The following is a 24,963-nucleotide window of genomic DNA, read 5'->3' on the forward strand; positions in this document are numbered from 1 at the left end:
CCTAAACAGAACACTTCAACTGTGCTAGGCTTAAAGAAGATCCAGCTGTTCTTTATTTTTGTTGGTATTTTGAAGCCCTGGTACACTCCAACTCTGTTTTTCTTGATATATAAATATATATATAACAAGAGTCTGTTAAACTAAATCAATTTACAAATCCTTGATTGCTTTATTTAACAGGGTGGTTTTTTGCTATCTGAAAAATTCTCATCTCTTGAGACATCCATCTGAAAAGCATAACTTCTTACCTAACAAAGAAAGCAAAACTGAAGCAGTTCTGTTTTTTTTTCCTGACTAAGAACATTCTGCCCTTTATGTTGTTGCAGCAACATACCACTTCGGTGAATATGCATGTTTTTTGTTACATTTCTTGAAGTTCTTCCTAACCTTCATGGTAGCAACAGCAGATTTGGTGTGTGTTGGCCTAGGGTTGTTTTTTTTTTTTTTTTTCAATTGAAAAGAAAACAAGACGTCTATGGAGGAAAAAAAAAGAAGAAAGAGTTGCAATTTGTTAGGGAACAATTTTAAGCTTTCCATACCCTTTGAAAAGGTACATGCCAAACTTTGACTAGTAAAACTTGTTAATTTTTGTGGGTGATAACTATTACACATCTAAGCTATTTTAGATATGGCAACAAAATCAGTTTGTTTTAGTGTCACTTCTAAAAGCATTTGCTGAAGTCTTAAGACATGTTACTTAAACATGATGATTGTAATTTTTACAGGTTTCTGTAGCTGCTTCAAGTGCTGGAAGAGGATCTCCAGCTGTAACTCTAGTGCAGTTGCCTTCTGGTCAAACTGTTCATGTCCAGGGTGTCATTCAAGCCACACAGCCCTCAGTCATTCAGTCACCACACATGCAAGCTGTTCAGGTTAGCTCTTTTATTGTTACATTTTCATGAATATTTGGTACTTCATGACTCTTTTCCCAATCCATCTTCAGTTTCTCTTCATTCCTACCAGTGCTGCAAGATTTACTCATATGGCACAGGAAACAGCGGAGGGAAAGGTGGCAAACATCCAACCAGTAGCAGCTCTACAAGCATTGTGTAGCATTTCCTTAATGCTTCCTGTTTATCTTCTAAAAAATGGTGTCTTGGAACTCTGCACTTATGCAACAGCAAATTTGTGTGATAACGTGGCCTTACTCTAGTTGTATCTTGCAGTTTTTCTGTTTTATTAAATTCTGTGAACATCATGTTTCTAATGAGACTATGAAGTCATAAATTTTCAAATATCTCTTATTTTTGCAAAGGGTCTGGATGTATTGAAACTACATATACAGTTAAGTGGTTCCTTGTTTTCAGCAGGGCCTGTTGTAGCATCAGGTATTGCTTTTTGTGAATGTGGGTATGTAGAGACCAAAAATACAGGCACCTTCAAAATTAAACATTTATGTGGCAAATGTTCACATGTTTCAAGTTGCTGGTATTAGAAAACAGGAATCAATGCAAAATGTATAAGACTTTTCAGAGCTTTTAAATAGTGAAAAAGACTAGAGAGAGCATGAATTTACAGTGTTTTGAATGTGACTTGGTCTTCCATTGGTGTTTTTCTTGTAAGCTATGAAGGCCTTTGCTCTATTTTTGTTAAAATCTGATTGGGAAATGTCAACCAAAATGCATTTTGCAAATAGAATTGATACCTCTGGTAAGAGAGGCGGTACACCTGTTATGTGGGAACTGTTTTACCTGTGGTTATTGGCAACATGTGGCTTTTCTTTAACATGTTGCAGTCTTCTTGAGACGCTGTTTATAATGTTAGAGACTTCTTAGTAACTTTCAAATATAATAACTAAAAAAGCACATGTAAGTATGATGTATATTAGAGAAAAGGAATAAAACCTTGGCCAGATAACGAGTATTTTATTTTTGAGCAGTAGGTCTAGATGATGGAACCTTGTAAGGTTTTGGAATTCGAGATCACTATTGAAAGACATGCAGTAGATGTCAAGAGACTTGGTTTTGGTCAAACATGAAGTCAAATCAGAGTATTCAAAGTAATTACTTTTTTTTTTTTTAATTTGAATTCTTTCTAACTGTAATTTACCGGAGTAACCTTTATTTGATAAGCATATTAGTCATTCTCAGTATAGGCAGGATATACATGCAAAGGTAGAGGACTTTCTTCAAAGCTCAGAAGGAGCAATTTCTCAGGAATCTCTTGCCAGCTGCTGCTGTGTTGTCTTAGGGGAGTGAAAGTCAACTATTTGTTGTATTGAGTGAACTCTGGCTGTCTTTCCTTTCCCAAAGGAGTAGAAACAAGAAACTTTTGTCCCAATTAATACTGACTAGTTAGTTCCAGGTTTTTGCTTTGGTTTCATTTGAGCTGCTAATGGCAAATGAAATCACTCTGTGAGAAGGGCTTGAAGATGATGTAAAAGACTCCATTACTGAGGGTGTTCAGCCCTTTTGTGTTCCTGTTCAGTCCTTTATCCTGCCATCTGGCATTTCCTCCAGGTCATTTGGCTTTTACTTGATATCTTCTCTCTGCCAGACAATGGGGGACTTGGGAAATTATATCACTTTAATAAAAAAAAAAGTATACTGAAGTTTGATGCTGAAGCTTGCGTGACCTCTCCCTCAAACACCTGCAGCTCCCAACCGGAAAGTTCAAAATTTTTCTCGTAATGCTGCTGCTTTTTGAGTGAAAAAAAATGCTTATCTGTGTAATGTTCCTTATTGTATTGTTAATGTTTTTTTATTTGTAGGAAGATTTGCAGTTCAGATTGTTATTTGACTTGTAGTGTACTAGGTCTTGGCAGACTAACGCGACTTTGAAGTTAGATTTGTTCCCATGCAAAGAAAGTTGAAGTAGGTAAAGTTGTAATCTGAATGACATCCAGGAAAAATGACAGTGGTTTCTGTTTGTTAACATCGTGGCTATGGTTGCTTGCTGTTAGAATGATCTGAAATGTTAGTTTCTCTCTTTGTCATGATGAAAAGTAAAACTTCTGAGATTTCTTGCAGAAAATGTCCTCTTCCACATGAAAATTCTTAAATCATCTTGTGATTTCCTTACCTTCTTGCCAAAGTATGACTGTTCCCAGCTTCTGCAACCATCTTCAGAAACTAGGGGTGGCTATCAATAACCTTTAGTCTAATGTGAAGGTTGAAAGGCAACTAAGGTCTTGTTTTCCTACTGTTTGTGCTGGAGCAAATAGATGTTTATTACCCTCCACTCCCTAGCAGAATGAAAATTCTGTTTTGAGTAAGGATGCCCAAGCTCTTGGCTGTGCAATACTGTCTTAGTTTTGAAGGATCACTGAAGACACACTGGGAGGGAAATGCCTTTCAGGACCTCTCTCTGCCTCTCAGTATTGGTCCATCCTGCAAAAGGAGGAACACAGACTTCTTGAAGCGCCTGTATCTCTGCCATTGAGCTCTGATGTCGGTTTTGGAGCTGAACATCTGTACACATGCAGAAGTACCTCTCACCTTCTAGGTGGCAGAGAGGCAGACATGGAGTGATCTGATGATGTTTGCTGCATATTACCCAGCAAAATGAGGCTGCAACAAATACTTTTACACAGAAATGGCATTTAATAAAAATAACAAGTGAAGGAACAATTCTGCAATTTTATTCTGCAATAATCTGTAAATCCTTCAAGGTGTAGTTCTGCAGGTTTGAGTTGAGGTGACCCAGACCTATAAATTTTCCAGAACCTTCCAGACAGTCATTTTCTGTTGAGGTCAAGCAGGTTTTCTTTCAAGCATTGAGCACTGAAGCCTGGCAGATGCATTAATTCTAGAACTATTCCTTGACTTCCCTGAGCAGCCTCTGCTCCCAGGTCAAACACCTGAGCCTTCTGGTCACTTACATCATGTTTGTTCAGTGCTTAAGACAGTGCTTAGTCTGAAACTGCAGTCTAGTCTGTCTTTATGTGAAAAGATTTTTTATCACAGTGTTTCAGTTTGGAAATCTTAACACACTGGTAGTTCTGAGTGGTTAAATGAATCCAAGAAATTGGTGTGTTTTCCTTGTTCAATAATGACTTTCAATTCTGTGTAATAATATAGTTAGTGGCCAAGAATGTGATTTAGCCACAGGCCTTAATGTTGTCCTAGGTAATTTTAAGAGAAGAACATGATGTGATAATACTAATACTAAAAGTCTGAAAAAATGAGATATTGTGGACTTGTCAGGTGTTTCTAAAACTCACACAACATTGCTAAGCAATGTCTTTGTATTTATGCATATGTGTTAGTAAGTGTAATAAATGTGTACATTTAAATAAAGTTATTTTCTAAATAGCTTTGTTGTGTGGAGAGACTTTTATATTGTATATATATTCTTTAAGACACATTAGTGAAGTATTTTGTGTTTTACATGTTTAACTTCACTTTAAAAGCTAATCAAATTGTATAATATTGTTATATTTAAAGAAGTCTATCTTCAATACTTTTTGTAAGTGTCAATCACAAAAAAAGTAACCTGGATTACTCTGACTTTTTTCTTTTTCAAATGGAAAATGTCAACCAAGTGGCTATGTCTGTCTAACCTCATAATTTGTTCTTTGCTTTGGAAAAAAAGTCTGAAATCTCATGATTAGTGATAAATAAGTGCATAAATTTCCTGTATGCAAACATGGAAGGAATTTTTAAAAATAGTATTTTTTTTCTGTTGCTATCTTTTCTTTTTAATGAAGTTATGAATTTCAGGAACTTTGCTATTACAGGTAGCATCGATTGCAGATGAAGCTGCAGTATCAGAAGTGGTAATTGATTCCCAAAAACGTAGGGAAATACTTTCAAGAAGGCCTTCATACCGGTAAGGACTTTTTATTTTGGTTTTGCTGGTTTTAAAGGCAGCTTATATACTACAGCAAAACTGTCTGATAAAAGCCAGTTATTTAGTTTTCTTATGGGTATGGATTTTCAAATACATAAAATTACTTACATTCTTTTTTAGAAAAATTTTGAATGAACTCTCATCAGATGCTCCTGCAGTAGCAAAGATTGAAGAAGAAGAGAAGTCAGAAGATGAAGGAACTCCTTCTGGTATTTCTGCCATGGCCATGCCAACCAGCCTGTATCATACTAACACAGGGCAATACCGTATGTTTGCACATGTACTATGTGATGTTGCAGAACATACATAGCACACATTTCTTTGTAAGAGTTTCATAATAAATAGGGATGTTGGATTTTGATGAAAAAGAATAAGAGCTTCTGTATTTCTAAGTAATTTCAATTATTATATTTAATTTTTCCTCACATGGTCATTATAGACTTTCAGTCTGTTTCTTGTAATGTTTGTTAGTTACTAGATTTAGTTCTTCTAGAGTTTCTGGGCATTAAAATGTGGAGGTGAAACTCAGGTGAAATGAAAAACGTTGACACTTTTATATGAATGGTCAGTGTTTTAAATCATTGCAGTTTCAAACTCCTGTGATTTGCTATGTATTAGTGCTATTATATGAAATGACAATTAGACTTTTTTGAATTGTAAGGTTGGAGTATGAAATTACTTGTTAATTTTCAATTTTTGTTCTTAAATGAACTATGTCTCCAGTTGTCATGTATGAACACTTAAACTGCAGAACTAACCTAAACTGTGATTTCCAACATTTGATACTTCATCCAAATGCAAGTTAAAAGTTAGATTCACAGTTCTGTTCTATAGATTTGGTTTTGGATATTTTTATTCCTGTATTTATGGTAAAAGTGTTGTTTAACTTACTCTCTATGGCTTCTTTGGGCTTAATCAGACGTTGTCTAAGGGTTAACTTTATAATAACTCTTTTTCAGTTATGTGTTTGATAAAGCTTCACGCCTAGTGTTCGTAGGGTTTTTTCATGTCTTTTCATAAGTAGACACACTAAAGTGCAGGTATTTTTCCTTTGATATAATGACAGGAAGATTGCATAAGAAGTGGTGTGTTTTTTTCCTGAAATGAGAAAACAGAGGAAGTCTATTAAAACATTGCAGTGACATATAAAAGAGGATAGACTGGCTCTCCAATTGCATTTTACTCACCCTTAGAGTTCTTCAGTTATTTTTAATTTATGCAACTAATTATTAACTCTGAGAAGGCAAAATTTGCCTGTAATATTATTTATCCTTTCAGCATAAAAAGTAATTTTGCTTGTGCTCCTAGGGTGCTTTTCTTACCCTTTCTATAAACTATAGACATAGATAAATGTTTGCTGTGTGATGTCAAGCATCTGAAGTGTTCTTTTCTGTGATCTAATGGTCATGCTAAATTACAGTTATCTAGTACAGAATCTGGCAGGTATTTATGACCAAATGAAATTATTTTCTTAAATTTTTTAATATTATTTTTGGTTTTGCTTAGGTTTACTTTAAAAAATACATATATATTTGCCATTTCAAGGCTTAAAAAGAAGTGCTAGACTATCACTATGATCTAGGGAGCCTGAAAACCTTTGGGATTCTAAGAAATTTTAGAGTTTAGGTTTCTTAATCATAGTTTCCTCTAGGAAACCAGAGTTGTACTTTGACTAGCAATGTCTTGCAGCAGGTGATTCTTAGTAGGGTGTATTTTTGTTTGAACACAACCATAAACCATAGGGATAGGGAAGTGAATAACAAGATTCACAGTTTTTGCTTTCTTGTTCAATCAGACATTTACTTGTGAAAATTAAGCAACAGAGAAGCAATAGTAACAATGTGCTTGAACAACAGAATCCACAAAGATTTCATTAAATTTCATTTCTCTTAATTTAAACTTGCCTATAAGCTAAGCTTGGAAGATTTCTGGGTTTTTGCTACTTTTTCTTTGACTGAGCTATAGTTGTAGCCTAAAACATGTGCTGTATATTTAAGGTTCTCATCATAATGAGGCATTGCTTCAGGATGCAATGTCAGCCTTCATGGACTCTCTTGTTTCTGGCTCCAAAACTTCATTTTGAGAGCTTTGTCTTCCTGGGAGTGGTTTTTCTGACCCAATTTATTTGTTTATTTATTTGATTTTTTTTTAAGTTCAGCTTTGTAAGTTAAACTATCACCCATCTTTTGCTTCAGTGAAGTCTGTGTGTTCTAATTCTACTTAGAAAAAATTGGTACCAGGTGGTAGCAAGGATAATCATTTCCTTGTAGTAGAGCATGTCCAAATTTGGAATTTACCAAGGAGCTTAACTGTTGACTTCTAGTCCTTACATGTATAAAGCACAGATCTGGAGCATTTCTGAGCTCTCCTGTTGGCTGCCTGTGATTCTCAGGAACTGCTGTTAGCTAGAACCAGGAACACTGTGTGGGAATGCAGCAACTTGTGTGTTGATTTTTAAACTGGATATTATGCAGGTCACCACACATATCTACTTTATCTTTACATCTCCTGTCAATAGCTCTTTACTGCTGCCTATCATTATTATGCCTGAGCACTCCTCTCTTCCTGGCCAGCATTGTTTGCACAGGCTGTCCTGTGCAGGCACCCAGCAGTTTATGCATTAAGCTTGTACAGTGTCCATGGCAATGAAGAACTGGTCTTGCAGTGTCACTGTGGCCATCTGTGGTGTGCCCTGGTTGAAAAAGAGATGTCATATGTTACTGCATTTGCTGGTCCTTTTTTCTCTACTGTTCTCTCTATTCCTGTATTCAGGAAAGGCAGTTTAGTTGAAAAGATCATTTTGACTGTGTGTTGGTGTCTGGATGTCTGGGATAACTATTTTTGGAATAACTTGATAAGTAAATTTTTCTGGAAAACAAATGTATTTTTTTTCCATTAGCAACAGCGATGGCTGTTCTCCACTTTTTAGCAGCCAAAATGGTATGTTGCCATGGTTTCCAAATATCTTTTTCCTCAGAGCTTCTTGGCTTTGGCTTATGGAAGCAGACAAACTGACAGGCATGACCAGATAAAACATCTTTGCCAGTTACCTCTATCAACATATGTGTTATCTTTCTGTCAGAGGAATGAGTGGCTTTGCACAAGGCACTGCCTTGTGTAGGAGCCTTGTAGCCTTGTTTGACTATGAACCTACTCCGTTGGCTGTAGTTCTGTCATGTTGGTTATTTCATACTGAAAAAAAATAGTTTCTTCCTCACCTATGGTGATGGTCTAATGTGCAAGAATTGTTTGTTCAGTTGGAGTGTGTGAATCAACCTCCCCACCTCCCTGCCTACTTGTGCATATCATGATGATCTGCCTGAAGAGATGCAGGGGAAATGAAAATCATTAGTTCTTTTGCCATCTGTTTGGGTTGCTTGCTGTCTTAGGGCAGCATTTTAACAACTGGAGAATTAAGAAGTCTTTTGGGAAAGACCAACTTTAGTTCCGTTTCCTGTTTTGGGAGGGAGGGAAAAATCTGATTTTTTTTCTGGTTTAGAGCAGTTTATTGTAGTCAGACAGTGGTATTAGTATTGTCTTCAGTCTTGGCTAGAAGATGCTACTTATACCCATCAACCTTCAGGGACTGTCCAGGAAAGTCCCATGGTCTTGAGAGAAAGCCCAGTTTTCAGTAGAGCCCCAGCACAACGAAGTGTGTGCAGAGGTTGAGATCAGGACAGTGAATGGGGGGTGGGCAGTGTTTTGTTCTGGGAATATGGCAGGGATCAGTCCTGTAGGGGAGGCAGTTACTAGAGGTAATTCACTCTTGTTTAGAAAGTCCTGGATTGTGATCTGAATGAATAATTGCAGTACAGATGTGACATAATTGTTTAACCAGAATCACTGTGGAGCGAAGAGCTTTGAATCATTCTGTGCTGATGTTTTACTGCTCAGGAAGCCAAACTGACTGGGTTTTATGTAGTATGGTTCTGTGATGGTGTAGACATACCATTTTTGGGGCTAACTCTTGAGAGGCAGAATTTGGCTCTGTGTAACTTCTCTGGGAGGTAGAGTTGACAAATCCTGCTGCTCTTGTCCTGGACCTCTTGAAGAACAGAGAATACAACAATTTACTTCTCTTGCTTCTCTCTCTTTCACCCTGCCCCCAAATGGGGCACTTTCTGCTTTAGAGGCCAGACCAAAGCAACATCTTGCTCTCTTCACCCTGCCACCCCCTTCCACTACTCCTTAGTGCCTTACAGAGCCTGTGTGCAGTACATGTTAGGATGCTCCTACATTGCATGTTCCCCATTCCAAAGGCTGGACTGGAGGTCCATGCTGAACCCTGTTCCAGAATTACAGATATGGCTCTGAACTTCATTCAGCATGAGAGGAATTCCACCTTTAGCCCTAAAGAAGCTAATTTAGCTGCTGGGATTTGGCAATCTCAATGCTCTTTGAAGTGTTTATATCTGAAGTTGCACTTTCAAGGTACTCAATTCTTGTTAAAACAGAACATTTGAAATCAGCCATCTCCAAAATTCACATAAATCCGATAAGCAGAGCTCAACCTTCAAGAATGTAATCAAATACTGTGAATCTGACAGTGAATTCAGAGGAGTTGGCAAGCCCGAATCTGACTTTAATCTGTACTTACATCTGACTTTTGTAGCATCTCAGATCACAAATACAATCATGATGTTTGTAGTTTAGATATCTTTTAGAGGAGAAAGGAGTTTGTTACTACTTAGGAATTGGGTTCTCAGCTGAAAGTTTCAGGATTGTTTTAATTAGCATAAGAGACATGGATTTGGCTGGTGGACCACTTGGTGGATAAGGAATTCACTGGATGGTCACACTTTGACAAAGTAGAGAGGTGGACCCGTGCAAACCTCATGAAGTCCAACAAGGCCATGTGCAGGGTCCTGCATGTGGGTTGGGGCAATCCTAAACATGGATACAGGCTGGGCAAAGAGTGGATTGAGAGCAGCTTTGCCACAAAGGACTTGGATGTGCTGATGGCTGAAAAACTGGGTATGAGCCAGCCATGAGTGCTTGTGACCCAGAAAGCCAATCCTACCCTGGGTTGCATCAAAAGCAGCATGGCCAGCAGGTCAAGAGAGGTGATTCTGCCCCTCTGCTCTGGTAAGACCCCACCTGGAGTATTGCATCCAGCTCTGGGGGTACCCAGCACAAGACAGACGTGGTCCTGCTTGAGCAGATCCAGAGGAGAGGGCCATGGAGGTATTGGGAGCTGGAGGCCTTCCATATAAAGGCAGCCTGAGAGAGCTAGAGTTGTTTAGCCTAGAGAAGAAAAGGCTCTAGGGAGACCTTGCAGTGGCCTTCCAGTACTTAAAGAGGGCCTACAGGAAAGATGGGGAGGGACTCGTTGTCAGGGAAGGTAGTGATAGAATGAGAGGACAACAGTTTTAAACAGAGAAGATAGATTTAGATTAGATACTAGGATAAAATCTTCACTGTAGGGGTGGTGAGGCACTGGAACAGGTTACTCAGAGAAGCTGTGGATGCCCCACCCCTGTAAGTGTTCAAGGCCAGCTGGGATGGGGCTCTGAGCAACCCAGTCTAGTGGAAGGTGCTCCTGCCCATGGCAGGGGAGTTGGAACCAGATGATCTTGAAGGTCCCTTCTGACTCAAACCATTCTATGATATTTCTCTCTTTAAGAAAGGCAATACTAATTTCAAAAGGAATATACAGTTAATAATGTCTCTAGGGAGTTGCATTTTTTCTAAATATTTGATTATGGCAAGGAATACAATACGATCTTTTAATGAGGAAAGTATATTTGTATTTTTCATATTGCTGATTACATGGATGGAAAAATCCCACTTTGTTCTATTTCTCTTCTTATCTAAATGTTGGACTCTTTACAACGTTGTACAACTTGGATAAATATTGTTAGGCTAAACTTTGTCTTGCAGTAAGGAAAGGAGTGTCAGAAGACTTTCTCTTTCTTTGCCTAGATGTCCTGAGTTTTGTTTTGTGGGAGGCAATAAACATAGCTTTTAAAATAACTTTTACATTTGTGTTTAGAACAACAATGATTCTATATGGCTAGGAGCTACTATTTTTAAAAATTATATTAACACTATTCTAGGAGAGTTCTTATTTCTGGAAGTAGATAAAATATGTTGAACGTGGCTTTTTATCTGTTATACATATGGCATGTACTACAAAGCAGGCTTTATATTTGTGGAAATCAGTATTAACATTAAGTTTTATTGTACACTTGATCTTTAAGCAAGGAGAGGACCAGGAGTCCTATCAGACAATGTTTATTTCAAAAAGGGAATTTTGCTTTTTGGCATATGTTATCTCTTCCTATTGCCTAACTTACCTTTTTCTTTTCTGTTTAGTTACTATATCTCAAGGTGGTACAATCCAGACAGTGACAAATTCAGGAGCTCCTCAGCCGGGTGCTACCATTGTGCAATATGCAGGACAGACATCTGATGGCACACAACAGTTTTTTGTTCCTGGAAGCCAAGTTGTTGTTCAAGGTATGTTTTTTTAGTCCAATGCTTTATAATTTTTTTCATATTAAACAATTTTTCTTAAAAGGTTTTTTAGTGTGTTGACATTATTGCACTATTAAATACAATACTTATGGATAGCGAGATGAAAGATAGTCTTAGGAGGGGACTCAGGTTCTGTGCTCAGCAAGGCAGCGACTACTTTTGATTAAAAGAAGGAAATAACAATATAAAATCACTTTCTGCTTAGAATTCTCTTTGAATTCTCTTGTCCAGATTTTTGAGACATATATTTAATTGGAATATAGTTGCTGTTACAGATTGAAGTGAGATGCTGAAGGTGCACCTCACTTAGTATATTAAACTAACTTATTTTTTCAGCAGTTAATCTTATTAAAAAACAAATTCTGAAGTTCTTTGGATATGTTTAGTGCAGAATTTTCTTGCAACTTATGACTCTTGTCGTTATTAGAGTGCAGATCCTTAACTGAAGTTAGTTTTCTCACAGAAGAGCACTTTGAAGATCCTATAAAATGCACACATGAACTGAACTGTGAATAATGAATTCTTGAGACTTACTGTATTTTGTGCATGATGTTTTTCCTTCCACTATTCTCAGCGTTTTGGTAATGCTGAGGGAACAGGAGAACCAAAGGTGTCTTGGATTCTTATCATTATCAGGGAAATTGGGTAATGCTGATGAAAACCTTTGAAAATGGAGAAGAGATTTCTCTGTGGAGTCACTAAATTAGTAGCTGTGGAGGATATAGGGGATTTTAAAAAATTTTTATTTTATTGACACACAGAAGTAGGAAGAGAGGGCTGTATGAATGCTCTTATAAGCCAAAACAGCTATCTGAAATAAACTATGAGAAGAGCTAGAAAGGTGTTAAATATGTATTCATGGAGTGGATGAAAGTCATCAAATAAGTGTAGGCACGGATATCTGAGGTAGTTGGTGAAGTCCAGGTTGAGGTGCTTTATTTTACCTGCTGTAGATGTTTGAAATAAGTTCTGTCTTTAGGTGGCTGTTTCTCTTCCTTTGCTGTAAAGGTAGCCAAGAGTGTTAATAACAATAATAGCTTGTAGATATCTGAATTTGTTGAGACAATGCAAAATAGCAGCATGAAATTTGAGTTCTTCCATTGCCTCTGGTTAATTCTTTGCTGTAATACATCGTTGTCCCAGGACTTCTCAGAAGCATTTCAGGAAAGTTTTAAGACTATAATGTGAAAAACCCTTAGCCAAATGTTAGTTTTTATTGTGCAGAGAGTACTGTTATAACATCCCTAAATGTTATTATGAATACATTCTTAGCAGAGCCTTAAGACCCAAATTTGGCTGTCCCGCAACCAAATTTCTCACTCTGATAGTACATTTTTTCTGAGTATCTTCTATGCATGTGCCTATACATCCCTTAAATCAGAGGCTTCTCCATCTCTCCAGGTTGACTGTAGTGTTTTATAGGTATTGCTTTGATTCTTCAGAGCTTTGGGGTCAGGGCAGAGAGACTAACTCCTCACCTATTTCCAAAAACTTCCCAAGTCTGTGAAGAGACACAGAATTTAAGGATTCTATCTGGCAGCATTTCAGTCCTTGGGAATTTCATTTGACCAACCTTCCTTTACAGACTCTTGGTTACAGAGTAGTCCTTTGACGGGGCTACTCAGTCTCAGTGATGGGCTTGATGAGCTGGAATAGCTCATGAAGTGTCTTGCCTGGGATAGAAACCTTCAAAATGGATTGAGAGACAGCTACTGAATACCTGCCATATCATGTTTCTGGAAGCTTCTAGATACCTTTAATGACATTGATTTGTTCTCTGTCCATGGTCAGAGAAGTTGACTTCCTGGAATTCTCTGTTCCTTTGGCTCAAAGTCCAGTGCTTCAGTGAGGCTCGTAACTGTTGACACAGAAGAGAAGTGCTACACATATATACAGCGAAAAGTACAAACCAAACAATACGTGAGCATGACCTTGAATATGACGAGAAGATAAAAGACTTGAAGTTACTATACATGCTATTGATATTGGAAAATGTTAAAAATAATAAATCTTTAGTTAAAAAGGGGTATATAAAAAGAGTGTGAAAGCACCTGAGGATGTTAACAGTGATGCAGCTGTATATAGTCAACAAACCTGAGTTATTCAGGATGGGGTGAGACAATGGAATTAGGCGAATGTACAGGTGTCTGAAATGTCCTTAGTACAGGTCATCTTGCCTATGCTAAAAAGTCTGTAAGATTATAGTTATGAATATTTGTCATTTATGTACACTTTGTAGTTGAATGGTCACCTTATATTGTGATAGCACAGATTATAATAGGAAAAAACATTCTGCTTAGTATCTTCCCACTTATATATATGGTAATAATTTATAATTATTATGGATAGGTAGCACATAAATTTTTTTTGTAATAATCATAGAAGTAAAGGAATAAAAAATATAACAAATATCAGTCTCAGGGCAGAAAAGATCTGTTTCAGAATCTTTCAGATAACATATGTATTGATATTTTTTTCTAAAGTATTTGTTGATCAATCTCATGTAATAATGGATTACGTAAACCCTGTACTTGATATTTTCTGATAACCTGTGGTGGGAAAACATATTAGGAGAAAAGTGCCAAAGGTGTTGATCCAACTGAGTGACACTGCTTTTGCTACAAATTTACATTTGTAGGCAAAATAAGAGGCAGATCTAATGTCTGGACAGTTTCTTAATACAGGTTAAGGGTTTTTTTGCTAGCTGAAGAAAAAGAAAGTGTTTGATTATTAGTGGAAAATGAGCATAGAAAAGTTGTATAAAAAATCATTCTCTTAGGATCTATGTGTATTTTCATTATATGGTCAGTGATATTTGAGATCTGTGGCTTGAATTTCTTGTGTGCTTCAGTTCTGATCTTCTGTTCATATGATCCTGAAGTGGTCCTGTAATCACAGAATGTTCCTTTTTTACATTGATGCTTCCACTGTTGCCATCCAGCTTAGTTTCATAGTTGATGAATTACCAGTCTGAATTTATTTATTACAGACAAGGACCTTAGAAATTTGCCATGCCCTACATGCAGACCAGTTGGTCTGAAACTTATTTAAATTGATATAAGTAAGGAGGAACTCTGTTAGAGCTGATTTTTTTTTTAATTTATTTTTTAAAATTAAGTCTACCAGATCTCTTGGATATATTTTGAAAAGGCAGGGAAGGGGGAATAGATAGCCCTTACCCAGAGTCATTGTTCTGCCTGAAATCGCTAGCATTAGGTTGACTTACTTTGTTGGAACATTGTTTAATCTTTTCTGAAGCTTTTAACTGAAACTAAATGAGTGGCTTATTGGTAGCCTCACAAAGAAAGGAGCTCTAGCCTTTCATTTACCTATTTGTTATAGCTTATTAGCTTTCCTGTCTCTCATGTCTGACCAACAGAGTTCTCTGCCTTTTAGTGGAACTGCTCCAATGAAAACAGTTGCATGTCTGTTTAAAATTTCCTTATTTTCTATCCAGTCGTAGCTTTATCATTTTAATTCATTCATGAGTGCTAGAGCCACATTTTAATTTCTGTCAGACAGTGCTGTGAATTTTCAGGCTGTACTTTACAGCCAGTGTTGTGGTGAGTGCTTTCTGTAGCTTTATGAATAATTCAGGGAAAAAGAACAAAGCTAGGATTGTAAAAATATGGAAGAGGAAAAAAAACAAAACAAGTTTACTGGAAAAGGAATTCTTTGGGCTGCAGTTTCAGTGAGCTGTTCCAGTGAGAGAGCATATTAATGACAGTGGTAAGCAAGTGAGGTCACTGTGATGTCAGTGCTCTTGCTTGTAATCCTGCACATGCTTGCTAGTTTGGAACAGTTCATGCTGGGCTCTGGTAGAGGAGCAGGAGAATTCTGTGTGCAGGAGCTGATCATGGCTGTAACAGGAGATGAAACAGGTAATAATTTTGTTCACCTTTTACATTGTATTTTTCTATGTCTAAGCAGATGTAGTTAGTATTTGTGACCTTTTCTTTTGAACCTGTTGCTGTAACTCTTTCATTTCTCAAAACTCATATAAATAGCTTCTATCTAGTTAGCGTAGGACTTCAGGGCAATTTTAATAGTTTCAATTGGAAAAAAAAAGAAACCAAAAAATCACTGTTAGTGCATGAGTTCTTGAAGAGATCAGTTCAGATAAATAGTCTTTACTACTTGAGGCAGAATTTTGCTGAAAAAAAGCCACCAGTCTTCTTTTGCATTTTTCTGTATTGTGCAGATAGTCATATATGCTACTATGTTTATAGTTGCTTCTTGTTTTGTAAAATGACGCTGCTTTTTTTTTTCTGTTTAGCAATAAACACTACAGATTTGATAGCTGTGGGCTTAAGCCTAGCTGTAAAGAAAAGGTGTGCATTGCTTCAGCAGTGTAAATAAACCCTGTGCTCTCATCATTAAAAAAATCCTGAATGTAAATAAATTTGAGAGCAATAATTCTAAGCGTTGTAACGCCTGCTTGTTTTCTCCTCCACTGTTAAAATGGTCTGTTCCTCAGCTAATTGAGTTCAAAAGGCTGACGTCATTAGATTTCCTGGAATCGTGTTGCAGTAGGGAGCTGGAAAAGTTAAACTCCAAACAAGATACACATTGACGTCAGCTCCAAGTCATGCTGCGATTTAGTCAGTTCCTTTCTGCTCCGTCAATTGCCTCCGGCTGCTCGGCAGCTTTAACCCCTTCGCGGCCGGCACAGGCTCCTACGTGCTGCTGCTCGGGGCTGGCGCACATTGCTTGATTAACCCGAAGATGAGTATCTTCTCCGAGTCGGTGTTTTTAATGCTCAAAGGGGTAATGATTCATGCCCGGTGTAGCCAGTTTAGTGGTGAAGTTAAAACCCCTTTGATAATCAAGTCCCACCATTATGACTCACAGGAGGGGAGAATAGACATAAAAATACATCAGGCTTTTTTTCTCTTGGATAGTCACTGAAAGAACTCGAGTGTGGGGATGCTCTCTAATGTTCAGCAAGCTACTTTTTCCAAGAAGGTGTTGCTTTTTAATTTTTTTTTAATTGTCAGAGCTTAATTTACAAAGTTTGTTGTGCTCTTCTGGATGTGGTCTGGTTTTTTTTAGTAGTTGTTTTTTGTCTGTTTCTCTTCCTGTTAATAATTTTTCTTTTTGTAAGTCTCAACTGAAAGCTTCAGGTTTTCAGTGACTTTTTACTCCCTTGCAGTTTTAAGGAGTTGAAAAAAAACCCAACAAACTTGACCTGGGGCAGTGTGTTAGGGAACTGTGCCAGCTGAAAGTTTGTTGCTTTGTTAATAACCTCAGTCCTACCTCTGGTGCCTTAGGAATTACTTTAAACCTTTGTGAAGTTTATTAGAAATGGCCGCAGAGGTTTGTCAGTCTGGATTAAGGTGTGTGGGATATTTGTCTCAGATGCCAAAATGTGTGCTTCTCTATCATATAGACACATTACTAGATTTAAAATACCCTTGGTAAAATAGTTTATTCCCCCTCCTTGAAGCCCATTTCACCTTTTCCAAGGTATTTTTCTGGGGAACGCAGTGGCACTTTTTGAGATACTATACAAACCACTTTGCAGTCTTTGAAAGTACTGATTTGCAGTGATATATCATAAAGCACATATTACTGCTCAGCTAAAAGATATTCTGTCAATGCTATGCTTTTTGCTTTTTTTAAAAGACAGTGGTGTCTGGGCTTGCAAGGTCTGTACCACCAGAATGGCTGTTTATCTGTGTTATCATGCTGGCAGGTTTATAAGTGAGACAACTGTTAAGCAGGGACAGCCACTACCGGGACCTGCTGTTACTTACAGTGGTGTTTGCTGATCCCGGCTGAGATAGGGAATCACTTTTGTTAAGCCTTGCTGCACGTACATGATCACACTGAGTCCTCTTCACAACAGCAGCAGTAAGCCCTGTTCACTGCCATCTGAGTGCAAATCAAACAAAGACAACAAAGGAGTTGGTCTTGCCAGGCTGAGGTGACCTGGGTTATGGGGCTTTCCCCATGACTTGGTCGACAAAATGGCTTGCTTGGATTTCTAATTCATTATAGCTAATGCAAACTAAGACAACATCTCTTTTATGCCTAGTGATGAGGTAGAAAAAAGGTAGTTCTTAACATAGAGTCTATAAAATGTATGTAATGTGGCCAGCATAAAGGTGAGCCAGAGGAGTTGCTAACATTCCATTTTTATAAATAGTGAGCTGAAGTACCGTTCCATTGACGTGACTGTGGAGAACTTAAAGAAAGGCTTCAGTAATTCCCCTGTAGATGTACAAGACAACCAAGCCCTGTGTTCATGGCGGCTGCCTGTCAGCGCTCACAGGGCTGTTCTGAGCTGATTTCTCCCTCCCTCCCTCCGCCCCTCCATCCCCAGGGGATTATCCAGGTCAGTTCACTGGTCCAGTTCATCTTGTAATTCCACAAACACTTTTACCCGAAGGATGGAGAGCTGGGGGAGGTGCAAGGGGTTTAAGCTGATAATGATTTTAGGACATGGCTGTGGAATTGTAGTCTAAACACAACTTCATCCTGTTTTTTTTATTTAATTAGCGAAGCACCTGCACTAATATAATAAGAATAATAGTATCTTTTTATTAAGTTTAGTTTTTCCCCCTGTAGTTGACGTTTCTTTATTTCTGTAGCTGTCAACTTCCCCAAAATATTTGTGTCTACATTTTATTTTTCCAAGTTGTCGTAGTTTCAGCTGGGATAGAGTTAATTTTCTTCCTGGTAGCTGGTACTGTGCTGTGTTTTGTATTTAGGATGAGAATGATGTTGAGAGCACACCGATGTTTTAGTTGTTGCTGAGTAGTGCTTGTGCTAAGTTAAAGACTTTCCAGCTTCCCATGCTTTCCCAGCAAGTAGGCTGGGGGTGCACAAGAAGCTGGGAGAGATCACAGCCAGGACAGGTGACCCCAACTAGCCAAAGGGATATTCCATACCATAAGGCATCATGTTCAGCACATAAACTGTAGGAAAAGCTGGCCAGGGACTGCTGCTTGGCAACAGTCAGGGCATCGGTGGGTGGTGAGCAATTGCTTTTCATTTGCATCACTTGTTTTTCTTGGGTTTTATTTCTCTTTCTTTTAGTTATTCTCCTTTCTTTACATTTATTATTTTATTTCCATTATTAAATTGTTCCCATCTCAACTATGAGTTTTGTTACCCCATCCCATCAGAGGGGGGGTGGTGGGTGGGGTGAGTGAGTGGTTGTGTGGTGCTTAGTTGCAGGCTGGGATTAAACCATGACACACAAGTTTTTCCATTATTTGAATATTGCTTTGAAGAATTAAAGTATAAATTAAGTGTAACATAATAGCCTTTGAAATGTCATCTTTTATGTTCTGCTGTTTTAATGAGAAAATTTGAAGTTCTGTTCTGTAATAATATAAAATATTTATAAAGAGGAACAGATAAGTACTTGCTTAGAATTTGAAGAGGGATACATTTTTTGTTTGATTCTTTTTTTCTACGTCAGACGAGTCACAAGTGCTTAGGACTTTCACAGTGTTTTAAAGTTGAGGTACATCAAGTAGCAACAAAGTACATCAGAAATACAGAAATGAAGTGAGGCTATCAGAAAGGTATCAGTTTCAAGTAACGTGTCAGATCAGCATTTAGCTTGGGGAGAGCTCAAAACTGGTAGGCTCAGGAGATGAATCTGAACTTTTGCCCTCTGACTTACTGTACAGCTACACCCCTTCCTGTGCAACCACTGCCACCTCCTCTTGCTAATGCCACAGCATCCTATCGGTGGTCATCACACTCCTGTCCTCACGAACGCCTGTCTGTTCCTGTTCATTTTAGCAACTGCAGCTCTCACTGATTTTCCAAGGGTTGCCAAACTGCTGTTGTAAGAGAAGGAAGGAGTGTAAGGCTGGTACTGTGACTATCACAAGGAAGGAGGAGAAAGTTGTCTACTGAAGCAGGTTGACTCCTGAAACCTGTTAGAGAACAGGGTAGCATATAAACCTCAGTGGCTGCAACAGCAGGGCCATCTTTTTGTGGGATTGTGCAAACAGGAAATAAGTGTGGATGCTTAAACTGTTTCTCAAACAGCTTTCCCCGTGTTGTCTGAAGAGAGCCATGTGGAAGTTTTCACAGGCTTCAGTCTGGCTGGCTGGTGGGGACACAATGCTAGAGCAATTTAAATATTTTACAGTGTGGAAATAAGCATTATTAAGGTAAAAAATATATTTGTGACATTACAGACCTGGGAAATATTCTATGGATCAGGGATCCCAGATAACTCATTGACAGAAATCTGTTATTTTCAGAGAGAACATATGCATAGTTATTTTTTGCCATAAAGTTTAAAATATGTTTCTTTTATATAGCTGCCACTGGAGACATGCCAGCTTACCAGATTCGAACTCCCACTACCACCTTACCTCAGGGAGTGGTCATGGCAGCCTCACCAGGGACTTTGCATAGTCCTCAGCAAATGGCAGAAGAGGCAACACGCAAGAGAGAGCTGAGACTTTTGAAAAATAGGTAAGACTATACAACAATTCATAATCAGGTTCAAAAAAAACCCCAAAACGTTCTAATGAAATTTTCTTCTTAAGGTCATGAGCACTGCTTGTAATTGATGAAGGGAAGGCAGAAAATTCTTTGTCAGTCATCCCACGTCCTTACAGCATAGAGTACTGGCTGTTGACTCTGGAAAGCCAGAGTTGACTGTGTCCCCATGGATTTTTAGTTTGAAAATAGTATGGTAATGCAGAAATAAGTATCAGATAATTTTTGTGATGATCTGGAGTTATACTTTTTGTTGAATTTTAATTCCCGTCCTCCCTACTTCTGACAGTAAAGTGAACAGGATGGGCTTTTTCATTTTGAAACATCCCAGCAAAGAATTGGTTAGGAAAATATCTGAGGACCTCATTAGCAGCTGTCCATTAATGATGCTATGAAGAGGACTTATTCTAGGATGGAATGATAATTATAGACTTTCCTAAATACTTGACTACTGGGATAAGTTACTTTGCAGTGCCCCTGTCATTTTGTGAGGCATATTGTGTGAGCTGGCTGTATATTTTTTAATTAGTTGGCATGGACTTGACTGAATGTTGTAAATATCAGTCTTTCTCTGTGCATTCTTCTTTCTATTCTTAAGGGAGTCTGTCTTTTTTTAAATGTGTAGCCATCTCTATCATTGGCAGATTAGTAGAAGAAATATTCTGCTGTGCAGATCTCTAATACACTGACTAACCACTTGCCTTATGATTGAATTAATGGTATTGCTTTGCTCTCATGCCTGTCCTTTATTTTAAATTACTCATGAGAATCACTGCATTGCTGCGCTTCCTTTTGTTTCTCCTCTCTTCAGTTTTAAAACTAGTGCCTATGCTATAGCTCATAACTTGCTGAAACATTACTCTCATGGTTTGACAGTTTATTATGTTCCAAGGTGGTAAAGGAGTGGACTCCCAGTACTTCTGATATTTCTTCTGGAATTGAATGCTTGTTTAGTCACATGCTCTGAAAACACTATTTAAAGTGTTTAGCTTCAATATAACAGACTTCTGAGCAGAACTATGAGAATGGCTTCAGGCTATCATATGCCACTAACAAAAAATACAGACCCATGTGAATGTGCTCAGATGGCCAGTTCTAAAATGCTAATTGATTGTATTTGTTAAGGCTAAAATTTTACTGTATGTTCTTACCTTAAGGTAAAAACTTAGAGCACTTAGTGAGCTTGGCATCTAGCTTTTTATCTGAAGAGAGTAGTGTTATGCTTGTGTTTTCTGAAAGTAAATTCTTTGGGTTTGGTTTTAAGATTTTGATGGCAGAAGACAATGCTCCCGATAAACACACAAAATGGAATGTGACTGGAAGAAGAAATGCTGCTTTCCATCCTAATGTTTAGTACAATTCAAGTCAATACATTATCATTTACTCACTATTTTTCTCAGTTCTTCTGTGTATTAGTTCCATCTTCAGATTTGGTGATGCTGAATTAGTTTCAAGTTCTAGTTGTTTTGAATTGTATTTTAACTATGTTATTGCTTTTGGCTGTTACCTTATGTTCTGTTTGTGCAATCCAGCAGTTGGTTGTTGTTGTTGTTATTGTGAAACCACAGGGATTGCAGGTAATTGCATTTATCCAGTCTTTGCCATATTGTGGCTGTTCCTGTAGTCATTTGCCTTGTATTGGTTCCAGGGAAGCTGCCAGAGAATGTCGCAGAAAGAAGAAAGAATATGTCAAATGTCTTGAAAATCGTGTGGCTGTGCTTGAAAACCAAAACAAGACTCTCATTGAGGAACTCAAGGCCCTCAAAGATCTTTATTGTCATAAAGCAGAATAACTGTCTTTCATTTGGACCTCGTTTATTATGAACTTTAATCAAGGCATGAGAGGAAGCAATTCTACAGATTGCCATATGAACTTGAGAAAGAGACACTTGAGGCCCTTGTGGAACCCAGTTTTGCTTAGTGTTGTCAGACTGATTTGGGAGATATTCCAAAATTTGGAATTCTGTCATAGTCTCCATACTCTGCTGAGCTTTCTAATGGCATGCAAATGGCTTTTTTGTTTGCACTTTTTACTTCTGCTTTTTGCAGGGAAGCTGCTAAAGAATGTCGACGTCGGAAGAAAGAATACATAAAATGTCTGGAGAGTCGTGTTGCAGTGCTAGAAGTTCAGAACAAGAAACTTATACAGGAGCTTGAAACCCTAAAAGACATTTGCTCTTCCAAAACAGATTAGTAAAAATATTTATTATACTGTGAATTAAGATATGTCCAGTTGCTTTATAAGACAATACATAGCCAATGTGAATTATGGCTTTCTCTTTGTGTCATTTATATTATATTCCAACTCCTAACATTCCTGAATGCTTTCCTGCTTTTTGTCAATTCATAGCTCTAATTTCAGGTTTTTCATGCTCCTCCCTTCCGTCTCCCAAGGAGCCAAATGTTAAAAAATATATCAGAGTAAAAAAGCGCATAATTTCTAAGAGCTGTTTCTTTGCCATATATTTACATACTACTTTTTACATGTTACTGAGTGTCCTGCACATAGAAAATATTTCACAGTTGTTTTAGATGAATTATAAAGATGATGCATCCAGTAATATGAGAAAATCAAACCACCCAAGGTATCTCAGGAAAGAGTTTATAAAAGAATGTTATGATTATATGTATGTATACTAGCATACTAGTCTACAGATGATTTTATGGCATATTTTTATATTAGTTGCTTTGTGGAAAAAAAGTATTGTATTGCTGTCACTGAGTGCCATGGTTAAAGATAGTTTTTAATAGAACCATGTTGTTTAACCTGTGTAGTGTCTGATTTCCTTTAAACACCTGGTTGAGCTGCTTTAAAAGCCATGAGTATCTGGAAGAGGACAAAGGAAAAAACCACACCTAAGCTCATGACATGATGCTAAGCATATTGTAAATACTTGTAAGAAGCTCTCTTATATGGCTGCTATCTAAATTTTCTGTAGTCTGCAGAATATTTGATTTATTAGAGGTCTGTATATCAAAATTTAAATTTACATCCTGAATACTTCACAGTCTTGATTCTGTACACCTGTGGACAGTTGCCTATAGCGAAGACTGATGGTGCAGTTTTTTCACAATTTCAGCAAACTACTGAGTAATGATAAAGGTGTCCTAAAGAAGGAAGCTTTCCAATAAACAGGAGCTATTTGCTGATTCACTGGGTTTTGAAATAGCCCACAGGTGAAAGCTGAAGATCTTTAAAATAAACCCATGTTTAAAGTAGATTCATCATGGCTGGGCTTCGCGAACGAAGATTTGGGAAGGCTCTATCCACATTTGTTACAGGCACGCTGGTGGCTTATGAGGCCAATACGAGACAGACATATCTGACTGCAAAAGGCACAGCAGAAAGGCTCCTTAGATGGTGTATTCTGCAAGACACGATTCCTTCTGTGTTACCTTTTCTCCTCGAGAGTGATCCTGCGTGTTCTCAAAAGCAGATTACAGCTCTTGTAAATACAGAATGTGCCACTTTCCATTGTGCTTTGAAAGAAAATAGTGCTTATGCAAAGTAGCTTCTGGGTATTTCTTTAATTCAGGAGTGATCTAATTGTTTGTTGACCAGTACAGTCTGTGAGGAGAGTATTTGGGAGCTTTGCTGGAACTAATAGCACCATTGCCTTACTGATGTGGTAGGAAGAAAGGCTTGGTTCCTACTTAATTGGCTTTACTGAGGGGGGAGTGTGTGTATGTGGAGGAGGAATGGAATCATACTGAAGTCACTGAGACTTCCTTATTTAATTTAAACTGAATTTGCATTTAACCCACTTCACTCTGACCCTGTTGGGATGGATTGGTTTGTGTATATCTTTTTTTCTTGTTTCCCAAATTACTTGGAATACACAGGATAACTTTCTCGAATCTTTTGAAAGTCCTATTAGGTACGTAAGTGAGACTGTTTGTAAGAAGAAGTCTTCTCTCTCACTTCTCGCAGCCACACCAGTTGATTAAAGAGGAAACAAGCTGCCTTTTGGCCCCTAGGGCTCTGCTGCAGCTCTGGAACAAAAGTAAAGTAAACTTTGAAATATCTGCTTCACTGGAACACTTCCAGGTATGGGATATCCACAGCTTTGCTGGGCAACCTGTTCAGTGCCTCACCACCCTCTGAGTAAAGAATTTATTCCCGACATCTGATGTGAATCTTTCCTCTTCCGGTTTAAAAATCGTTCACCCTTGTCCTATCATTGTCTGCCTGTGTAAATAGTTGCTTTTCTTCTTTTATATATGCCCTCTTTAAGTACTGGAAGGCCCCAGTGAGGTCTCCCTGGAGCCTTCTTTTCTCCAGGATGAAGAAACCTGGCTATCTCAGCATATTTGCATAGAAGAGATTCTCCAACCATGTGATTATGTTCGTGGCTTCCCTCCAGACCTGCTCTAACAAGTCCATGCCTTTCTAGTGCTGAGGACCCCAGAGCTGGATGTAGGATCTCACAAAGGCAGAGGAGAGGGGCAAAATCTTCTCCCTCCTTGCTGACCATGCTGTTTTTGATGCATCCCAGGATGGAGTTGGCCTTCTGTGCAGCCATTGCAGAGCACATTGAGTCATGATCAGCTTTTCATTCATGTCCTCTGCAGCACCTCACACTTGGACTTCTTGAACATCATGAGGTTCTCATGGGCCCACTTCTCAAGCTTGTCCAGGCTCCCCATCCTTCTGTTGTGTCAACTGCACTGCTCAGCTTCGTGTCACCCACAACTGTGCTGAGGGAGCACTTGATCTCACTCTTTATGTCATTGATAAAGATACTGAAGAGCACTGGGCCCAAGGCAGAATCCTGAGGGACACCACTTGTCACAGGCCTTGACCTGGGCATAGAGCCATTGACCACAACTGTCTGGCTGCATCCATCCAGCCAATTCCTTATGCACGGAGTAGTCCGCCCTATTTTTAAAACATTTGATTAATGTTTATTTTTTATTTAAATGATTACTTGTTGGAGGGGGTGTTTTGTTAATAATGGAAGCTAAACGCAAATGCTCCCGGCGTATGGTCATTCTGGAAAATTCCATTTGATTTGTTTATCTGCACCAGGGAGAAATATCCTATTTCAGAGAACCAGCTGCAGAAAAGCTGGCTCATTTAGGCTATGACTAGGAAAAAAGGAAAAGTTTTTATGATGCATTATTCTTTCATTCTCAGTAATTCAGTTCTGTATAACAATTTTGAAAGAATTAGCAACACACATTTCTGTATTTTAAAGTAAGAATGAGCAAATTTGTTGAATA

The 24,963-nt window shown here is 38.1% G+C and overlaps 1 protein-coding gene across 7 annotated transcripts in view; it reads left to right on the top strand.

Annotated features, from left to right (window-relative positions):
- Window positions 1-22,506, top strand: part of CREM (cAMP responsive element modulator) — a 35,233-nt gene extending 12,727 nt beyond the window's left edge. The window contains exons 4-9 of one of the 7 annotated variants that reach the window (XM_029961867.1): window positions 726-872; window positions 4,679-4,770; window positions 4,912-5,057; window positions 11,107-11,250; window positions 19,557-19,713; window positions 21,389-22,506. In XM_029961867.1, the coding sequence (XP_029817727.1) occupies window positions 726-872; window positions 4,679-4,770; window positions 4,912-5,057; window positions 11,107-11,250; window positions 19,557-19,713; window positions 21,389-21,533 (831 nt within the window). In that variant the 3' untranslated portion in view covers window positions 21,534-22,506. Of the gene's footprint in view, window positions 1-725; window positions 873-4,678; window positions 4,771-4,911; window positions 5,058-11,106; window positions 11,251-15,016; window positions 15,150-19,556; window positions 19,714-21,388 lie in introns of those variants that run through there. The other 6 variants (XM_029961868.1, XM_029961869.1, XM_029961870.1 and 3 more) reach the window with 6 other exon arrangements.
- The last annotated feature ends 2,457 nt before the right edge of the window (window positions 22,507-24,963 follow it).

The sequence above is a fragment of the Manacus vitellinus genome, unplaced genomic scaffold (genome assembly GCF_001715985.3).
Source record: "Manacus vitellinus isolate BGI_N305 unplaced genomic scaffold, ASM171598v3 scaffold_3_pilon, whole genome shotgun sequence".
Lineage (NCBI taxonomy): Eukaryota > Metazoa > Chordata > Aves > Passeriformes > Pipridae > Manacus > Manacus vitellinus.